The sequence below is a fragment of the Lineus longissimus genome, chromosome 5, assembly GCF_910592395.1.
Source record: "Lineus longissimus chromosome 5, tnLinLong1.2, whole genome shotgun sequence".
NCBI lineage: Eukaryota > Metazoa > Nemertea > Pilidiophora > Heteronemertea > Lineidae > Lineus > Lineus longissimus.
Genome location: NC_088312.1, coordinates 5,117,828 through 5,138,013, shown reverse-complemented (window position 1 = coordinate 5,138,013; position 20,186 = coordinate 5,117,828). Strand labels below are relative to the sequence as shown.

The window sequence follows — 20,186 nt, the reverse complement described above, 5'->3', positions numbered from 1 at the left end:
CTTTTTTACGATCGAAATGACATTTGCTCTCCGCGGCAATGTGTTCGTAGGTAAATAGAACTGATAGGACTAGGCTATGAAAGAACATTGGTGGATGGTATACTAAACGCCGTGGTGAAAATATACAATGGCATCCAACTGGAGAGCCGCTGGGCTTGGCGAGCTCCGATGTTCAACATCCACTACACGAATCAAATACCATGATCAATCAAAGCGTTTGAAAAAATGTTATATGCTGATGCTGTGTGTGACGTACGAAATAAGTGCATCCGCTGCAATTTGTCATTTTGATATTTCATACGTAATCTACATGTACAATGTACATCTCAACTACAATCATTATTGGGAAGATGCGTCTGACATCGTGACAAAAGAGATACTAGTATCTTTTTTTAATACATGTATGTTGTGTCAACACAGTGGTGGTGGACAATGGTGCTCATTACAACGCATTTACGGCAGCAATTGGCCTAGAATATTATGGATTGCCTCTCTTCATTGAAACACAAAAATTAAAGTTAACCATCTGCCCTTGACAGCCAAGGTTCATGATATCGCAATCCTTAACCGGCCATACACTGCCATAACATTCTAACTCTAAAAATTGGTCATGAAAATGTTGAACTATCTTGTTTTGATAGGAGGACTGTTTCTTGATGGATTGCATTGTGGCTAAACACATTACGGAGGAAATAATAGACAGGGAGAGGAGAAAAGAGTAGCGGACAATCACTGCTAAAGTAATCAGTGGTAACCATGTGCCGCTTTAAAGGTCAAGAAAACGCAGCAAATCACGTAGTGATGTTGTAAATGTCCATGTCTTCCTGGTCCAGATCAACCAATTAGCAATGAACGAGAAATGCCAGTACGACCTGCTCAACTAATTGAATCAATTACAATATGTAGTTTCAATCTCGACTATCTTTTTTTCGCAATCGTCAATGCCTATTACTGCATTCGAGAGTACATCGGTTTGCTCCTGGCAATCTCCATTTCCATGTGCGCTCTCGATCACGTTGGAAAGTCGTAGCCTAATGGCTGAGCCTGGGGTGCGTAACTACGTTTATTTTTCACGGTACCACGGTATATCACGATCGCATCGCAACACGGCCCACACAACACTGTAGGACCACAGTTTATGATAACTCTAAACAAAAGCATGCAAGGACCACAGAACACAAAGCAAAGGAACGAGACCAGATGCTTCTCCCACGACTAATTGTTATACACCCTGCAGACTACAACAGCTGTTTCGAATACAAGTGTCTTTTTACATGCACCAGTGTTTAATTGAATATATGTGCACATATGGAAACCTATTAGTTCATGTATTGTTAGTGATGAATTCTAAGTAGATTAGGTATTGACACATGTGCAGATGCTTTTCAGACCTGTTTTTTCTGCAGCTGACAATATAACTCCGTGTAGCAGTCGAAAATCCCCCCCCCCCCCTGGAAAAGTGAGCGCCCCTAAATGAATCACATCACCAAATTCTAATGAATTTAAGCTGGTCATTGCTTTTCTTCTCAAAATGTTTAGCTAAAGATGTATGAGACATCAGGAGCGTTTTGTCATGAGCTCTTTAAATGATGGTGATGCTGACAAAGCGTCGATTGGTCTCTCCGGGTTAATCACAGCGCTCGGATACGATCTTCATCTACCACAAAAAATGGTCATGCTGGGTGTTCGAAAGCCATTCTGCAGGCCCTACAAGCTATCCAAACTACTCAGCGGAATTCTCACTATCATGTACAGTTGATGGCCCCAGACCACGGTGAGCTACTTCAATGCACCAGCGCAACTTTCCAAACCATCTAACACTCGATAATTGCTATAATGGGGTCTGATTACGTCTGTTTACAAATCGGATATTTACGGCGTAGAATATTTAATGGCATTTTAACCCTCTCAATCACAAAGTTCACAAGTTAAGCCGTTTCTTAAGAGGAGGGAAGTAAGAGAAGATTTCTAAGAAATGGACCTATTCGTTCTGAGGACTGGGCTTCGGGGATGAAAACTGTCAGTGTTTTGCTTAAACAAAGGTAACAATCAAATGCACTATGTACATGATCTGCGCAGGATGGAGTAAAATATCGTCTGTCAAACTATGGATATGACCATGACATAATTATAGGCATGACGTAATAGATTATTTGATACCATGTTAAGCAGAATACTCTTGTGTACATGTATGTACGCATATGTCGCGGAATTAGACATTTTCCTGTTCGTCTCAGACTTCGTGGAAACTGTGACATTCAATGACCCGGTTCTGAAACTTCCTTGACGTATTGATCTTTTGGGGACATTCTATTCTTAACGGTTAATACTTTTAAGCTAGCCTAATAATGACACATAATTTTAACAATCATTACTGCAGAAAAAAGCAAATGCAGTGAAATAGAGCTTCCATACCCAGTATTTTTCTTGCAAGTTTTATAACATGCCATCCATGGCCAGTGCACGTTGACATGACTCTGATATCCTATATCATGTCGGGACATCAATATCAAATAACACAATAACTGTTATCCTGCAACAACTGATATAATACTGTGCAAAGTTAATAATTTGAAAGAAGCGTGTGTTTGTGTGGTTTTGAAGATTTCTCATCATTTTCGGAAGCCCTGGTTCATGACGTAAAAAAGAATGGAAATGGCAAATGGTGAAGTGGCATGATCGTCTTATTTCTTTATCTCAAATTCGTAATTAAAGATATCAAAAATAAGGTCGATGGCGTACATTTACGCGTAAGTCTGTGAACAAGACCAGCATACACAACGTGACCCTGTGCACTTTATATCATGTGTGGACTACACAAAATCAACCATGGAAAAAAATCCATATACAATGAAAAGCCCCTCAAATACAAGTTTCAAAACGTAATCCGATACAGTAATATTATACGGCCTATTCTGTACTTCACCTTTTCCCTTCCTGGTCGCAACTTAACAATTGGTGAATTATTGATCAGAGTGCAATGTGCGTGTTTGCCGTATTCAGTTACTCACGTTACAGAGATATTCAAATGTAAACTTTCCTATCGGGGATTTTCGTAATTGGATTAAAGATATAGTGTTTATAAATATATAGTGGGGATGCTACGCATACTAATCTACATGTAAGACCTTGGTCTCTATAGCAATATATCCGTATGCGATAATCGAACATTAGGGTAGGAGATTAATTTTCCGTTCACATATCTATGTGGAAGAAAAGCATTGCAATATTCCAACGAATAAGATTTATTTCCGTGTTTCGTTCTCGACATCAATAAACAATGCAACCGCTATCTGTACGAGATGGTAACCTGCCGTGAAATAGTTTAAAAAAATATCCGCTTCTGAGTTAAGACAAGACAGACACATTTTCGTATATACAGCACTGCTACCATGCGTGATGAAGGTAATACGTAATCTTATATAAATAATTGGAGCCGTAGGAAAAATAAGAACTCTCTACGAAGATAAACGAAAGTAATAAAATGGTATTGATTTATTTGTGTCGTGATATTTAGAAAGGTTAATGCGTTAGTTCTTATCTTTAAGCTTCTTTCACTAGTTAAGTATTGCTTGGTTTAGGTCAACATTACATTTACACGTATAAGCATGTTGACCAGTGTTGGCTCTAATTGTTCACTTCCACGGATACAAGGAGAGATCGTGGTCGACAACCGCGTGAGGGTCGAGATTCCAAGATGCGATCTTCTGAAAAGGTCGTGTTTAATGGCAAGTCAATCTTGTACTGTTGAAATTAAAAAGGTTATGCGTGGCATAATCGTTTTTACGTCATTGGTCTTGAAAGGAATTTCGTTTTTACTGCAAAATTATGCCAATGATGATGCTATATTAACAAACTGTTCTAATAAACCACTTAACACCGACACAACGCTCTTCATTCAACGCCGAACAGTATACATACTTATCGATCATATCCTACAGAATCTTGCGGAGCTTGAGGCAATGGCTGTTTACAATACTAACCTACTGACATGTCTATAGCAATAACTAAAAGCGAAAAAAGCACCTCGCTGCGTGACGGTGCATGGCTGGTTTAGATTATGTTGATGTAACACGCCATGTCAAAAGCTGGGGTTGTATTACTCGATCGCGTAAAGGTCTACGTTCTTTTTTCCATCTTGCCTTACCGAGTTTATCTTAGTAAAAATGATTTAACCTACTCTTGGCCAAGTATTCTGGATGGAGGCATAGAGACAATGCATTGACAGTAACTGATGATGAAATATCTCGCCGGGGTCTCTCAGGGATGGGGACGTGACCAGGCTCCTACCTTGCCTGATATCGCAGCACCAATTAGTCAAACTATCATGTCAGAGGTAAAAAAAAATCGCCATTGGCATGATAGCAGCTGCGTTATGGAGCGATACGGAGAGATTACAATACTTAGCAAGAAGATGCCGCCAACATACGTACATATCTATCAAAAAGTATCCGATAAATCCCAGTTGTGCCTTCAGTCCCTGCGCTCGGTGATGGCATGGTGGTGTCTGATCATGGTCGAGCTACTTGGTTGACCAGAGATGAGAAAAAGCTTTTAACTGAAGACACGACTAACGCAAGTCCGATTGCCAAAAAGGGACAGTTCCCCTATCAGCTCTGCGGGCTATATCATTGTCGATATGTATGCGTTAACTCGGATGTGCTGCCGGGGAAACGTGATGAATCGTACTTCGGACTGATTATTTCGTTTCAGCGGCCATTTCTTAGAGTGGCTGAGCCACTGATGTTCATCTCGAATTAAGGATAGATTACCGTTGACCTTTCGCTGTCCTATAATCGCAAATCACGACGACCGTGATTCCGACTGCCTCATTAGACAGCTGTAAGGAGAAAGATGTCAATTGGAAAGTAAGCACCTGGTATCTCTTACCAATCAGTAAGTGTACATGTCTGCTGCTCATATTAGACATTATACGGCAGTACAGCATGGAATCGATGTATATCAAAGACTGCCCATTAAAGTATCATTGACTGTGATGAAACTACAGGAGACACTGGGTCGCATCTAGCAGTGTGGGTAGATTTTCTAATTATTAGTACGTGTATATTGAGATTTGTAACGACATTGAAAAATATCTGCTGGAAAGGAACGTCGTACCCTTCGTACAGTGTACGGCAAATTTTGAAACACCACCGTGATAAAGCCTGATACAGCCTACGTTATTGAGCACACAGTGTTACTGTGTACGAGAGAATGATGTACCGTATAAAATCATCTATTGACGACCATAACGCTTTGGTCTCATTTAACCAGCTGCAACTTATGTATGTTGCTCTGTAATGTACATACATTGTACGTTTACCAGATCGATCAGATTTCTTGATAGTTCTTTGCCTGCAGAATAGCGCGGCCATTAGAAGCCAATCTTCCATACCGCTATATCGTATATAGAGCTTCTAACACTGTGGATAAACAGAGACCACACGTAATCTGACTACCAAGCAAAGGCCAGCCATATTTATTAACCGTATTCAAATTGCATTGATTTAACGCTTGTTGTTGGATCAGCTTTTGAAGGCATTCATAAAGCGGATATGGCAGAGATAATTAAAGGGTGTAGAGTGGATTTGCCAGCAGCTCAATGCGAAACTAATTAAATGATATAAACCAACAACAAGTAAGACAGACTAAAAGATCAAAGGTAACCTTATTATCTGAACATTTGAAATGTCAGATAGAAAAAAAAATTGCTTTGAGGATCATTTTATTGGCCAGGTATTTTGTATGTCGATTTACATTAAAAAGCACCATCAACTAAATGTAGCGTCGAATGGATTGAAAAACATGACGATATTCGTCAATATGTAGGCTTACAATGATCAAATAATGACGATGATTTTTTTCTATTTTGTCAGGTTTCGACGTTTGGCAGAGCAGAGGGAATTCACTGCTTTACATGCTGGATTTTAAAGAAGGATGAATGGAGCGTGCCAATGCTGATGACGACATGGCACTCTCGCTTAATGTGCTTTAACGCTTCTTAAAAGAATGTGGTAATTGCTTTTTAGAATAATACATGTATGCGCGTATTGCCTGACCTGCAGCCAAATTTGGTATGCTATATCAATTCAGTAAATGTCTAAGCGAGGTTTCGTTTTTCGTGCGATAAACGTCGATAAATTGCCGCGTATAGCAGTTACTTATCCTCGAGAAACGTAAAACTACATTTGTCAACCTGGCAGTGATGTAAAGCTGAGCTAGAGTTTCGTAGATCGTATGCTTGAATATTAAGTTTCGAGAGATTTCGTCTTTGACTGTATGTCACGGTCCAACATATTCGAGAGATGCTTTACGCAACAGCAATCTTGCTCCGTCAACTTTGTCGTCTGACACAGAAGAGAAAACCTTTGGAAGTAAGGTGAGCGTCTTTTCAAGAGATAATTCGTGAACGACTCAACAAAACATTCACGACGGCATTACATCGGCCGTTTAACATCAAAAAGCTTCCCAAGGTGACAGGCGCCTACACCAACCCCATATGCATTCAATATTGAGATATGCGTTTCATTAAGAGAGAATGTGGGGAGATTAATAGACATATCGGCAACAAAACAATATGGTGGCTGCCTCATCGTCAGATGTGTGAAAAGGGTGCGTCTATCCCCATGATCTTAGGAATGCTTTATTTATCACAGTGATAAACAATCGTACGTGATATCTTGAAGGTTCATGACAAAAGAGTCCCGTCGTTAAATAGCCTTATACAAATTGGATATCGTGATACGAATATGTTTTTGCCGGATCTTAATGACCTTGTACTATTACAAGACTTGACTTTTAAAATATGTTTGAACAATATTTAGACATGCGTGGCAATTCGTTCTGAAGAGTAAAGGTTCAACATAGATGCAAACTCAAAACTTGAAAGGGCTCCCCTGAGTGAACGACCTAAAATATCACACACTTGTGCGTATAGCTGAATATCTGCTCCTTTATTACATGTACGTGTACCTTCAACTCATTTTAAGTCAGGCAATTTAATTACAGCCATGTACAAAATTCTATAATCATTGAAAGTAATTAACATGTGGGGAAGCTATTCGATATATAGCTGCATGATGATAAAGCGAGGCGAGATTCTTGTCGCAATGCATCATACAGTTATGAAAATGGAAGATGTGAACAGCTCCCAGTCCTGATTGAAATGGAACTGCAACCAATCGACCGACATACCCCTGGGACATATACTGAGTAACCGTGGACATTCGTATTTTAAAGTTCGAGGATTATCGTAAATCAATATGGCTTACCCAGGAACCTTGAAGAAAATCCATCGATAAAAATTAAGATACTGTGCGTGTATTTTCCCCAAAAGTACACCCATCCAAGATGCTGACACTTGCTTTTCGAACATGCTCGATTTAATTTTTTTTAACACCGATTCCTTTTATGGGGTCTCCTATATCGTGGATCGAGCAATAATCATCGATTGATTAGGGCACCTACTAATGGTACATTACTGCAAATCGATTACATAGCAGTTTAAGAGAATCTTTACACAGCCGACATCTTGAATTACTTGATCACGATTCATCTATGTCTTGTTACGATAGACACGGTCGATGCAAGTGGTCTAAATCGTTCCATACACATGACCACCATGCATTCAGGTGGTTTTGACAGGAGGAGCCTCGCATATGAACCTAATATTCAACCATGGGCAAGTCCGATAACTAGAACATGATCAATAGGAAGATTTTTGGAAATATCAATATTACATTGATCCTATAGACATGTGTAACATTACGATCCAATGGTCAGAGTAATTTTGATAATGACGATTGAAGAAGGGGATAATTTGTTTCTGGTCAGAAAGCCATGATAATGTCATCGCTTGAAATTGCCAACTAAACGTAATAAAAATAATTTATAGTGTAGATATGAACAGGCGATACCCATTATTAAAATAACTACCTCTCCATGTTCCCTAGTGTTCTGTCCTCCGCATAGTTGATAAGTAATTCAACTCTACCGATCAGCACTTTATCAACAGCAAGACCCGCAAGAAGTGTAATTTGATTAGGAGTACCATTTGTAGCTAAAGGTTAGGGGTCATTATGTTCCAGTCTCGTATTACATGTACGCCTACAGACAGTTTTCATCTAAGTACTAAATATGCTCAATAATATATCTGTCGGCTTATGAAATATTGGCGACGTGTAAAATATGCCTGATAGGATTTTAAATGGCCCTACCATAGCGTAACATTCTGTAACGGCAAAATAACGTTATGCTGACTGAGGTATATATAGTTTCCAACGTAGATATCGCTGCCAGCTTATGAAATATTGGAAACGATAAGAAATACAATAAAATTTAAAAAAGAAACTAACACGTTAAACTTGCCATGGGGAAAAAGGGCGTTTTGTTGAGAAGAAGGCAGCCAAAGCTGTTGTCACCGTGTCTTTCTGAGTTCATCAATACAAAGGTTTCATGGCCTGTAACTAAAAACTTGATAAGAAATTAATGACGCGTGGCCCCATTTTCTTCCTTATTTCTCGTCATCTGTGATAAAAAGCAGACTCATCATGACCTTTCGTCGCCCATTCGAATCGATGAAGACCGGCCTACTTCCCATTACTGCATTACTGCATTAATACATCATTACATAGCTTCTCTATGTTCTATCATATAACGATGATATAATTACTAAAGTACACTCTGATGAATTCTTGATATGACTGATATAACGCTAAGTGCACGGCGGGTCGTACAAACACTCCACGTCATGATGTAGTTTCACCGATCAAAGACCAGTTCTGAATATTTCAATTCAAGCCTGATATAAAGTATGTGCACATGGTCGTTTGATGCCATTTATATAGGCAATGGGTTAGCAACATCCAATAATAAGATGGACGTAATTTCAGGTTCCGTTATGACCTTTAAGTCGAATCTGTTGTCCTTGATCCACCAGTCTTACATAGGTGAAACCAGAGCATACCGCCTGGCGATATCATACTTAAAAAACAATCTACCGTTTTGTAGACTGATATTATGCCGCGTATTTTTTTTAGTCTTTCGGGAAAATGATAATGAAAGTGAATGGTTTTTCAACATATATCTTAATAGCAAACAACATGAGAGAAGCATACTAGCGACCACACAAACAAGTAGCCAGGATGTCGTTTTATTCAAAAGATGGTCGTCTTTAAAAATAAAAGCTTCTAGCAGTCACCAAAAACATGACAGTGTCTTTCAGCCTGGTGATTTTTACGGTCGGATTCAAATATTTTTCCCGTTCGCATCCCCTACTAACCCTACATCTTGGAAGTTTGTCAAAATGTAGTGTGCTTTGTGAATGTTATACATTGTAAAACGGTATTTCTAAATTTTTTTTGCTTTGAATCCAGTCAAATACAAAATCGAAGTCTCTCTTCTTTACCTACACAAATGGAAAATGTAAATGCAAAATCTGTTGTAAAAATAATTTTTTCACTGGATCTTTAGCCGAGTTCCAGAAATCCTGACTGACGATCTGGCAATTTTCTCATCACTCCCCTCTATAATTGGATGTTCGATTGAATTACAGTGTAATCTTGATAATCATGGCGTGATTTGAATATTGGGGCTAATCAGCAGCTCGTGTTAAAATTACATGAATACACGAAAATGTGGTGTTTGCCCAGGATATGAAGTTCCAATAGGTGAAACTGTTTTGACGTCAGCGTACAAGAAGATGGATGATTTTCCAATATTGATAAAATGTCAAATCTGCTTGTCTTTTAACATGAATGATGAACATACAGTGGAGGGAATATTGAAGGATTTTCATTAAATTTAACTTACATGTAAGTTGAAATACTTACTCATTCGTCAGATAATAATAGACATGCCAAATTCAGCTCGTGTACTTATACGGTAGTAAAAATTACAATGTTGAAGTACGTTGTTAAAGTACGTGGCTGGAAATTAAAATTAGTCATGATATATTTAAGTTGAAAATAAGATACTCACAGTCGCGACAAGAGTAGCTTTGCAAATCAACAAGCTTCAAACAATTTCTCGAGTTTTATTTCGAGAGATACTAGCCAGTTTTGTTTGCCCGGAGGCAGAATTCGTATCGATAAGAGAGGATTTAATTCTCTAACGCTCTATTCGCTGTTACTATATGAGAAATTCAAGGCGTTTATGGCCGAATCCTAGTTCAATCGAGTCGATGGCAGCCGTCGAAACCATATTTCACCGTTAGGGATCGAAACTACGTGATGGACAACATACGTCAACTGGGACGATGGCTGGTGGCAGTTCCTCTGAAAACGATGATAGGCCGACGAAAAAATCCAAAGTCAATTGATCGACGGAATAAATTTGTTTACATAACGGGTCAAGATGACTTGACAGTTTGACAAATACTCAAATGGGACTCAGTATGGTATGATTGGTGCAATATTGCCGCCTTCAAAGCAATGTGCAATTCGACTAAGAAGAAATTGATCCCATCGTTTCCGTACTTCGATCATCGGTTGAACAGAATATGTCAATGTCAACCACCATTGATAATGCTATTAACTTATGATAAAGATAATAAATTGCAGTTGTTCTTCGAAAACTTGGTGACGGTTCTCGAAAAAGGAACAATGTAGTCACGCCATGTCTGTAACGGTGAGTAACATTAGATACGTAAGAGGGAGTGATCCCCTGTTGGATACTTTGAAAACCATCTTCAACTTCTACATTCCCTGCCTAGTGATATCGTTGGGCTTCGTCGGCAACACGTTAACTTTTATCACAATGACCAAGAGCATCAAGCAGCGAAAAAATGTTGTGATGTCTTACCATTTTCGGGCATTGGCTCTAGGTGACAACGCAATGCTGCTGTTTGTTATGTACCAAAGGATCATCTTGACCCGCTTTCCAACTGCTTTTGAATTGTTTGGAAATATTCTGTGCAAGGAGTTTTTTTACGTTCTTTTCGTATGTTTCGGTGTGTCAGTTTGGAATGTTGTTATCATATCAATCGACCGTTTTGTGGCAGTGTGTTTTCCCTTGAGGGCAGCGTCATGGTGTACGGTCAGTAAAGCACGGGCATGCTACATCAGTAATTTGGGTTTTCATTTATTGTTTAATTTGATAAAATTATGGAAGGAGTATCGGACTGATGAGACCAACGTACACACTGCAACTTGCGTAAATCCTCAAAATTTCCCATCATGGTTCGAAAAATTCATTCTAATGCTTTACGAAGCTGTTGTCAATTATTTATCACCTCTTACAGTACTTGTTCTTAACATTTTCATTCTTGTAAAATTCAGACAGCGGGGTAAGGAACTGAATGCATTGAAAGAAATCAAAAACACTAAAAACCACGAACATCAGGAACGGAGCTTAACCGTCATGATGATGGTCGTAGCTTTCACCTTTATATTTCTAATGGCTTATTTCCCACTCGAGGCAATTGTGTGGAATTTTCTCATTCCAGACTTAGGAAGAAAATACCCGAGTGCCCGGGAGCTTAGCTTTTATCTAGCCTTTTATTTCACCGGGTTGAATCAGTGTCTGAATTTCTACATCTATTTGTTGATAAATTCCTCCTTTAGGGCTGATGTAGGGCGCTTGTTACACTTGTAATGGCGATAACAGAAGTGAACAAAAATAAGGAAAGCACCACCGATCATTACCACCTTCAGTTGTCATACTCGGGTACACCGCATGTACTTTACCATTACACCGGATATCCCAAACGCGCTATGGGCCATCTAGGCAACTACACCAGTAATCCAAGAGATCAATAGACCCTTAAAAACCATACTTTGAACAATCGCACATTTTATGTACCATACTACATATGCACAAGTTGCCTACACACACACGAAAAATATCCCGACATGTAATGTGTACACCAAGCCAACAACCACGATCACCTCAGAATATTCAATCCTTGATATCAATGCCCAATACATACATGTATATCACTATATGCACCAGGTTATGTTCAATATATCACTAAGATCTACGAGGGCAACAATACAAGAAAATCTGACCAATGTCACACAAAATTCGGGAATCCATGTATGCATGCCTGTAAACTGTACATAGGACCGACCGCACTAACCAAGCGTTCGTTTTGCCCTTCAGACAGGAACTGGTGAATAGGGCACTGAGTGGGTGGAACAGACATACAATACAGGGACAACGAATGACAAATGGGCGGTCAATTAGAACGATTTGCATGGCTGGCACGCTTTGGTTGGCAGAGGCATTGTGCGTGCACTGGCTTGAGGTGATGTAATAATAGTGCAGACAAGTTTTATGTAGTTCTCTATTGTGTGAAGAGACAATAGGCTCACTGGTTAATACTGGAAATGATTATTTTGTCTCCGATTTCCCCCCAGTCTTAATCAGTACCCAGACAGTAAAACCAAACACGCCTGCGCTCCCAAACGTGAACATAGTTCTAGTATCGACTGTAAGCTAGAACTATAACACGTATTACTCTACACATTGATGTTCTCATCATATTTAATGAAATAGAAACTGTCGGTAAAACCTTTCAGCACGAACACTTTCATATTACAGAACATGCTGTTAAAACTACAGGCTCGCCTGCCAACGTGCCTCGCCGCGAAATCCTCACACAAACCAACCCATTAATCATCAAAGTCAGATATTTTCGTATACACTCTAATATGTATATCAAAGATCAATCCTTGATGACGTCAGGCAAGACTTTCCTTTAGGTATATCTTTTGATCTCCTCATTAGTAATAAAATTTCTTATATCGAAAAAAACCTCCTCAGGACGTTTTATATCCCAATATAGCTGGCATTATTTCTTGTATTTTTCTCTGATGAAAGTAATGTACATGAAATAGATACTAGCCTTTTTGCCAACCTTACAGAGTTCATCTGATTTGATCATAGTCGTAGTAAAATTAGTAACCCGATATTTCGTTGGCAGCCAAATATCTAAAAAACGATTTTGTCGAATAATATCGATTCATTTCTTATCGTTACAAGGATGCACGCTATCAGAAATAAAGATTTTTGAGTTTTTGAAAAATCATGAAAGGTTTGTAGAATGTTTTAGATAATTGATAAACCTCTAACGGTTTTCGAGAAACTTCAATGTTTTTTAAAAAGCAAAAATGTTTTCTTCTCTAAGGGTGTTGCTGATGACTTCTGACCCTAAGTGGTGAGCTTTGGAAGCAAAATCCGAAACGTAAAATTGACTGAACAGAAACCAATTCCTTGTTGTACTGCACCATATGGCTAACCTCATCAGCGCCGCCGTCACGTAGCAAGAACACACGCAACGGAGCTGATAAGATACCGAAGAAAGAACATCATTTGCTCAAATGTAAGTGGATGTTTCCCCAAAGATCGATAGCAAAGAACCGGAAAATACCATTGGTGATGTGGACATGGTGCGTCTGTTCTATTCTTAATACTTTACTTTAAATTGTAACTTCAATTGCACAACTGCGAAAAGAATGGATAATCAAACAGATCAACAGGTTGCCTCGAGTCAAATGCACTTTAGCTTAGTGTAAAGCTAATATCATCATTGCCATCATGTACCAGATTAAGAAACACTTTCAACTTAAGACAAGTGATAAGACATCCCAGGAAAGAACATTATGCTCGACTGCTGATAATATAGAATGATTTCCCCGGGTCGATAGAGAACACCCATGGTGATACATTGTACACCCATGGTTATACATGGTACAGTGTATAATGAGACGATGGCATCATTGCCACCACGTCGCAAGAACACTTTAAGGACATGGTCAAATATTTTAGACAGCAGTTTTTTTCTGGCTGGAAGTTAGAACCAATCCACGGTGACATTGTGCACCCTTTCAACCTTTTGTATTAGTAAAACGAAAACAATCTGCTACTGAGCAATATACGTTAACTAACTGTAGCCAGCGAACCTTTCAAACTATATCAGATGGAGAGATAATGTCAACAGTAGATTTTGTTATTCCCAAGCAACACCATTTCTACCAACACATGCTGTCAACGAAATGATGAATGATAATTTTTTTATACATGAATAGCAAGGGATATGATTGACTTTGCCGTATTGAAGTTCGATCAATCATATCTTATTACAATGATTAATTTGTCAATTTCAAATTTAAGTATATAAGAAGATTGGAAATTGCTATTGCTGAGAGATTATTCAATATTCGGCTCTTATACTAAAATGATCGTCGATCTGGTTTCGTCAAAACGGAATCATGGTAAGTTTGCTACAGATGGATGATGATGGATTCCGATGATTGTCATCAACATCTGGGCACGAAGTAAAGAAAACTAAGCAATGGCGGACCATTTGGCCTTGATTGCCAATTACACCTGACTGACGTCAACCATGGTTTGTGCAACCTCTTGGCAACGTCATATAATGGTGATCTGATTACTAACCATGAAGCTAAAGGTATGGGCAAGAAGCTAAGTGGTTTATTAGGTAGGCCTAACGATTCCGCTTTTATTTAAATTTAAGTTGAGGTTGCTTATTTGAACGCATATAACATATGTCCACAATAACTTCTCAAGCCGGCCTCCCCACCCTCGAAAAAAACTGTAGTTACAGATACACCTGTTATCGTCCCAGATGGGCAGATGTACTAGTTGATGCCTCTGATACGAGGCTTAAACCTTAAAACCACTAATCAGCGATAAATACACATCCTCTAACCAGAATAGTCCACGGACTAAAATCATCAACGTCTACATGACGTACTGAATATCAGTGGTGCCTGTTGTGAAGAAAGCTGGCGATATATTTATGCATGGCTTGAAACGCACTTACGCGATACATCATAATATAAACAGCCACCTGTGGTTGGTGGTTATATGAAATGTTAACCCTTTTCACCAGACGATAGACTTGTATATGTCCGTAAAAGAGTCCATAAAGTTGGACGCAGGAAGGATTAGGAGTATAACATTGTTCAAACTTACTAACCTTTACGTCGAGGCATTTCTCCTCTTTGCGGCAAAGTATCGAGGATTAAAGATCCTGAAATGAAAGGAAAAAGGAAGCTCTACAACACTGCTATTAATTTCACTTGGGGATATTTGAACAAACCTGATGAGGCGACTTGACCACTAGTAACTCCTTTTTCAATGTATGGAGACACGCATACTGACTGAATATTATGCGTGCACGATGCACGATCGCTGAAGGATGAGAGAGGGCTAAACTGAAAGAACGCTTCTGTAGATTCGATCCAGGTAGGAAGACGCCGAGTCACATGTACGTTTTTTTCCTCTTATTTAAGCGCCTTGGTATAAAATCATGTAGAAATATAATTTTTATATGAGTTCCGTTGGACTTACAGAAGGAAAATATATTGTATAGGACAAATCGAGTACTAACGGTAGCTACACTAAATCTGATCTATTGATGGCGTCGCTTACTTTTCACCCAAGCAATGGTTCACAATCAGTATCATCATTGATCAGTCTATTTCGATTTGCACAATCAAGCCGGTTGTCACCAGAGGGGAAACCCGAGAATGTTATGTTATAAGCAGGAAGGAATCCCTATATCGCATGACCGGAACGTGAACTATCAGAATAATGGAATACACATTTCAAGAGAATCTGGATGAACCTGCAATATATCGCTATAAATATTCTATTACACGAACAGCCTGAATTGAGCGATAGTAACATGGTTAGAAATAGTGTTTATGCTGGACTCGGGAAGAACTACATATTGTAACACTTTCTTCTCTACTACATTCAGTTATCAGGTCAAAATGATACCCGGCCTATCGCAGAAATAACAGGGGTTGTGATCTGCAATATCTAAACATGATACCATTGAACAGAGTAAAACTGCATGCAGTCTTTTCATTTTTCTACAGAATAATACATCGTCTGTAGGATGAGCTCTGGAAAGATAGGAAACTTAAGAGGCGTTTATCTCAGTTTTACCCATTTATATTTCCTGCAGTCTTAAGGCTGCAGTGCACTATAAGAAATGGAAGAAGCGGTTAAAGCGAGATCATGGAGACAATAATATGTACATCCGTCCAATTTCAAATCTTTGAAAGAAAGACTGTTGTATGCCAATTACCAACCATTCCACTGACTTCACTGGCAAAGCGATTCGTTTCGCGAAAATCGCAGAACTTAACACAACCATTCCTAACGTATTATTTTCAACGGTATCAGCGCAATTTATTGGTGTGTCGAGATCAGCAAAAGTACGCTTAGTGGTTAGCATGGCTAACGAAGGTAGCCTGTAGGGCACTGGCTCCGCTGAGCCTCCAATGAGCGGCAATCGTGTACCATTACAGCTTGTTTGCGTTATTCTTGTCTACGATGGATGAGGATAAACACTTTCTTGGAAGGACTGAACAAATAAAGGCCGTCAACCCGGAACTTCCCGTTCAGGCGGGTGTTGATATGATAACTCACGGGAGGAAAATCTTGCGTTGTTCTCACTAACAAAGTCAGTTATGATTGATGTCTGATGTCTGGTCGATCGATTTCCGTGCAGCATGATACATTGTTTTTGTGTCTCCCCAAACGTATTCAAGAGGGGCTCTTGTATTTCTGAACTTCCCACTCAATCTAGTCAACAACACCTGTGACCAATAACTATTTATTTGATGGGCGTTATGTGTGGTTACAGAATGAATAAAAGAAGAATGGTGTACATGTATATACATTGTATAACATGACACAGTCAGTTTGTCCAAAATATGCAGTGCATTGCATTACAGTGTATATATATTTTGTAATATTATGAAATAAATATGGCTGCTGTGGCGACCATCTTGGACAAGTGGCATTGGTTGCGGACTGTCGCCTGCCTCGATCATCCTGAACCGAACGCACGCTATTCCATGCTTTAGTCATGTCAATCCGTAAGCTGGTTCAACGTGATTCTCCTAAATCAAAATATATGAGACGTTTCTAAGCTGTAATTACCTATACAGAGTAATGTTACTGACATATCGACTTTTATAGCTTTTTGAAGCTGTACTGAGAACTTGGGCAATTTGATGTGACTGTTTTGCAGTTTGATATGTACATGTGCATGTGATGTACTGGGTACGGACATGGTCGTCTGGGGAACTATACTGAAAAGATTCCATTGTGGTTGATAGTCAAAACGTCAGGGTATAACAATATGGAAGAAGTATTGTTATTCCCCCCCCCCCCCCCACCATAAACACGATTTTCACCTTGAAAAAAAATCAGGTGATGTCCTTTCCCAGCCACCGTAGGTAGATATGAGACAATCAACAGGGTGATTGAGAATTCTTCTCAGAGTAACCAAAGAATCTTTCTGCGCTGCAGCGTGGTGTATCGTGTATTTCAATCAAAACACGTGTTATGTGCTTGCCCATGCCTATTTTGGAAGAAGCAGCAAGTACTGCACAGTCCACAAAAATGTCTCGTGACCGCGAAGACTTTGTTGGGTAGGATCACTTTGAGTGAAACCTTGAATAATAAAGGTACTAGATACATTGTAGGACGACTGTAAATAAAAGATGATCGCCTACAATCAGACAGATATCTTCTATACAGCCCTGCACTTTATCATTCATCACACAATGATTATGTAACTAGTTCTCCAGGGGACTAAATTTACTGTCCCATCAGAATTGAGACGTTTCCACTGCCGCGCCATCTAGCATTTGCATCTATCTAAACTGATTATCATTTGATGGACTGATGCTAATTGATCGATAAACGCATCCGAAGTATTTATATAATCCGGTCGTGAACTTTGCGGAAAGGCAAAACTACTTTCCGATTGATCACAAAATGTAATATGACCGTTATATTGCCTATGGTTACAGTATGGGTCACTCCAGGTTCAAAAGAGATTTTCTATTATCTGCACGAAATAGTTTTAGAAATACGCCATTGTACGCCATTTTATTGAACAATGATGTTTCGGGATAGTGGACTCATTTTCTTTCGAACTAGGTTTAGCTTCAGTTTACACAGTGTTAGGTGAACAGGGTAATTGAGAAAATAATACGACTCGCCGAAATAATATGTTACTGACGTTACGTATTATTTCATTCAATATCAATTTCAATATCAAAAATCCTCTTTTCTTAAATTTGCTTTTTTTCTTTTGTCAACATCGTTTACAACAGCATTGCATTCTTCATTGTGATGCGAGACCCACCAGATAACAGATTCAAACAGCTTCATGTAGCGTACAATTATTACCAAATAACAAGTAATGCCATTCCCTTTTAAAAGAAATCCGAGGCAGCAAATGAAAGATTTTACTTACAGTTAAAAATTTATGTCAATCGTCTGCCCATGGTATACTTTCTTAAATTGCCATGGCAACCGGAGCTGCCTGTTTTCAAATTAGATTTCACCAAATAACGCATATCATGCTATTCATTTAAGTAAATAAAGACCAACACTATAGACAGCGGAAAACAAATCATGTCGTGTTTGAAAGCGTACATGTAACAAAAATAATAATATTTGTTTCGTGCTACATGTAAGTGATTCTACGAAACGATATAGTTGTTTGATCTCGATGCAGTTCCTTCTCTGCAATCGTTGAAATACAGCTTGAGGTTCTGTCGTCTTTATTTGTTTTTGTCGAATAAACTTCGGCGATGATTTATTTTATTTTGTGTATATTACTGTAATTTGTATTTTGGTAGTAAAATATCGATCACATGATCACATTGATTCCACGACATGAGGACTTATCGCCAGTGCTTCCGCTATCTATCACGATCGTGCTGAATGACGCTACATCAGACACTACTGGCCAATCTGATAAGTCACGCCTACTGACGTACATGTACATACGTCCAGACACTTTCCTATGAGGCATCAATATCGGTCTTCTTTGACCGAGATGATCACATAGACGACAAGAAGCCGTGTTATGTCGCCATACCACAAGAATTGATCATGATCGCAAAGATATGCTTTGCGGTCAACAATCCACCGATACTCTTCGGGATATGTCGTGTCCGAAGACAAACTAGTTCTTAAGGTTAATACTGTTCATGAATATTATAAACGCAGCTTGATATGATGAATTACCTTGTAGTTTTCTTTGATTAAAGGTCCAGGGCCGTCCTGTCAACATAACTAAACCAATTCAATTTCACTCGATGGCACCCATGCAGCTTCAGCCGACAGCAACTTTAAATTTTCTCCTTCTAACCCATAGCTTGGCAGCGACGGCATGTCAATGATACCAGCACGGTCAAACTGATCGGCAATCGAGAAAGAGGTAGCGGTCAGAAGCTCGGGGATTTGTAATGGATCGCCTAATGCTCTTTGATGGCGACGGAACAGCTAAATAATGAGTGAGAATGAGCACGGTATCTGGTGGGATGGCTGGTAGTTACGTTGCATTGATCTCGATATTTTGATGTCAGTGTTAAATGTGCCATGCCAAACTACAGATAATTCGTACACTGATGTTGGTTTCCACATTACAGGTAGTTCGTACACTGATGTTGGTTTCCACATTGACAGATAGTTCGAACACTGATGTTAGTTTCCACATCGACAGATAGTTCGCTTACTGATGTTGATTTCTTCACGACTGGAAGCAGCTGATTTTCCCTTGAATATTTCGGATTTCACTCAATTTCGGCCACGACCCACCTTGGTACCACCGCACTTGTTCCAACACCCTACCTTTATAAACCATTCAGAAAAAAAACCCGTGGCGACGTCGCTATCAGCACGAATATAATGGGCACTAAATATAGGACCTTGTAATTTTGATCTCTGAAATAAATCAGGGCTCGTTCAGCAAAAACACTAATTAAATATATCGATTCCAACCTCACCAACGTTAGGCCAATGAACACAGATTGCTAGTTTCTTACCGGCATCCCGCATCATTATTTTGACTAAAATGTGATTTTCGCAAATATGAATTTCTCAATCTTAGTCATAAATGCAGATTAAACTCTGGGAATGGATACGCTAACTGAACAAAGGAAATCGACTGTGATATTAGTAACCAAAGATAGATTCACAATTCCTGTGTTAGAGAAGTTGACAAATTCGCCCATAAGTCCCCAACTCAATAAAACAGGCTTGCCCATCAGATTAAAACGTTTAAGACATGTTAGATAACTAGAAATATAAAATCACGTCTCATTGGCCTTATTTTGACGTCGCCCTGAACAGGATTTGACTAATTACTAGCCTCCGAGCAAATGATGAAAATTGATACTAAACGC

General features: G+C 39.1%; 1 protein-coding gene across 2 annotated transcripts in view; it reads right to left on the bottom strand.

The window, feature by feature from the left end:
• LOC135487583 (uncharacterized) overlaps positions 1 to 20,186 on the bottom strand; it is a 36,593-nt gene that overhangs the window by 13,323 nt on the left and 3,084 nt on the right. For both annotated transcript variants that reach the window (XM_064771474.1, XM_064771473.1), the window contains exon 2: positions 14,942 to 14,995. In XM_064771474.1, the coding sequence (XP_064627544.1) occupies positions 14,942 to 14,957 (16 nt within the window). In that variant the 5' untranslated portion in view covers positions 14,958 to 14,995. The remainder of the gene's footprint in view (positions 1 to 14,941; positions 14,996 to 20,186) is intronic.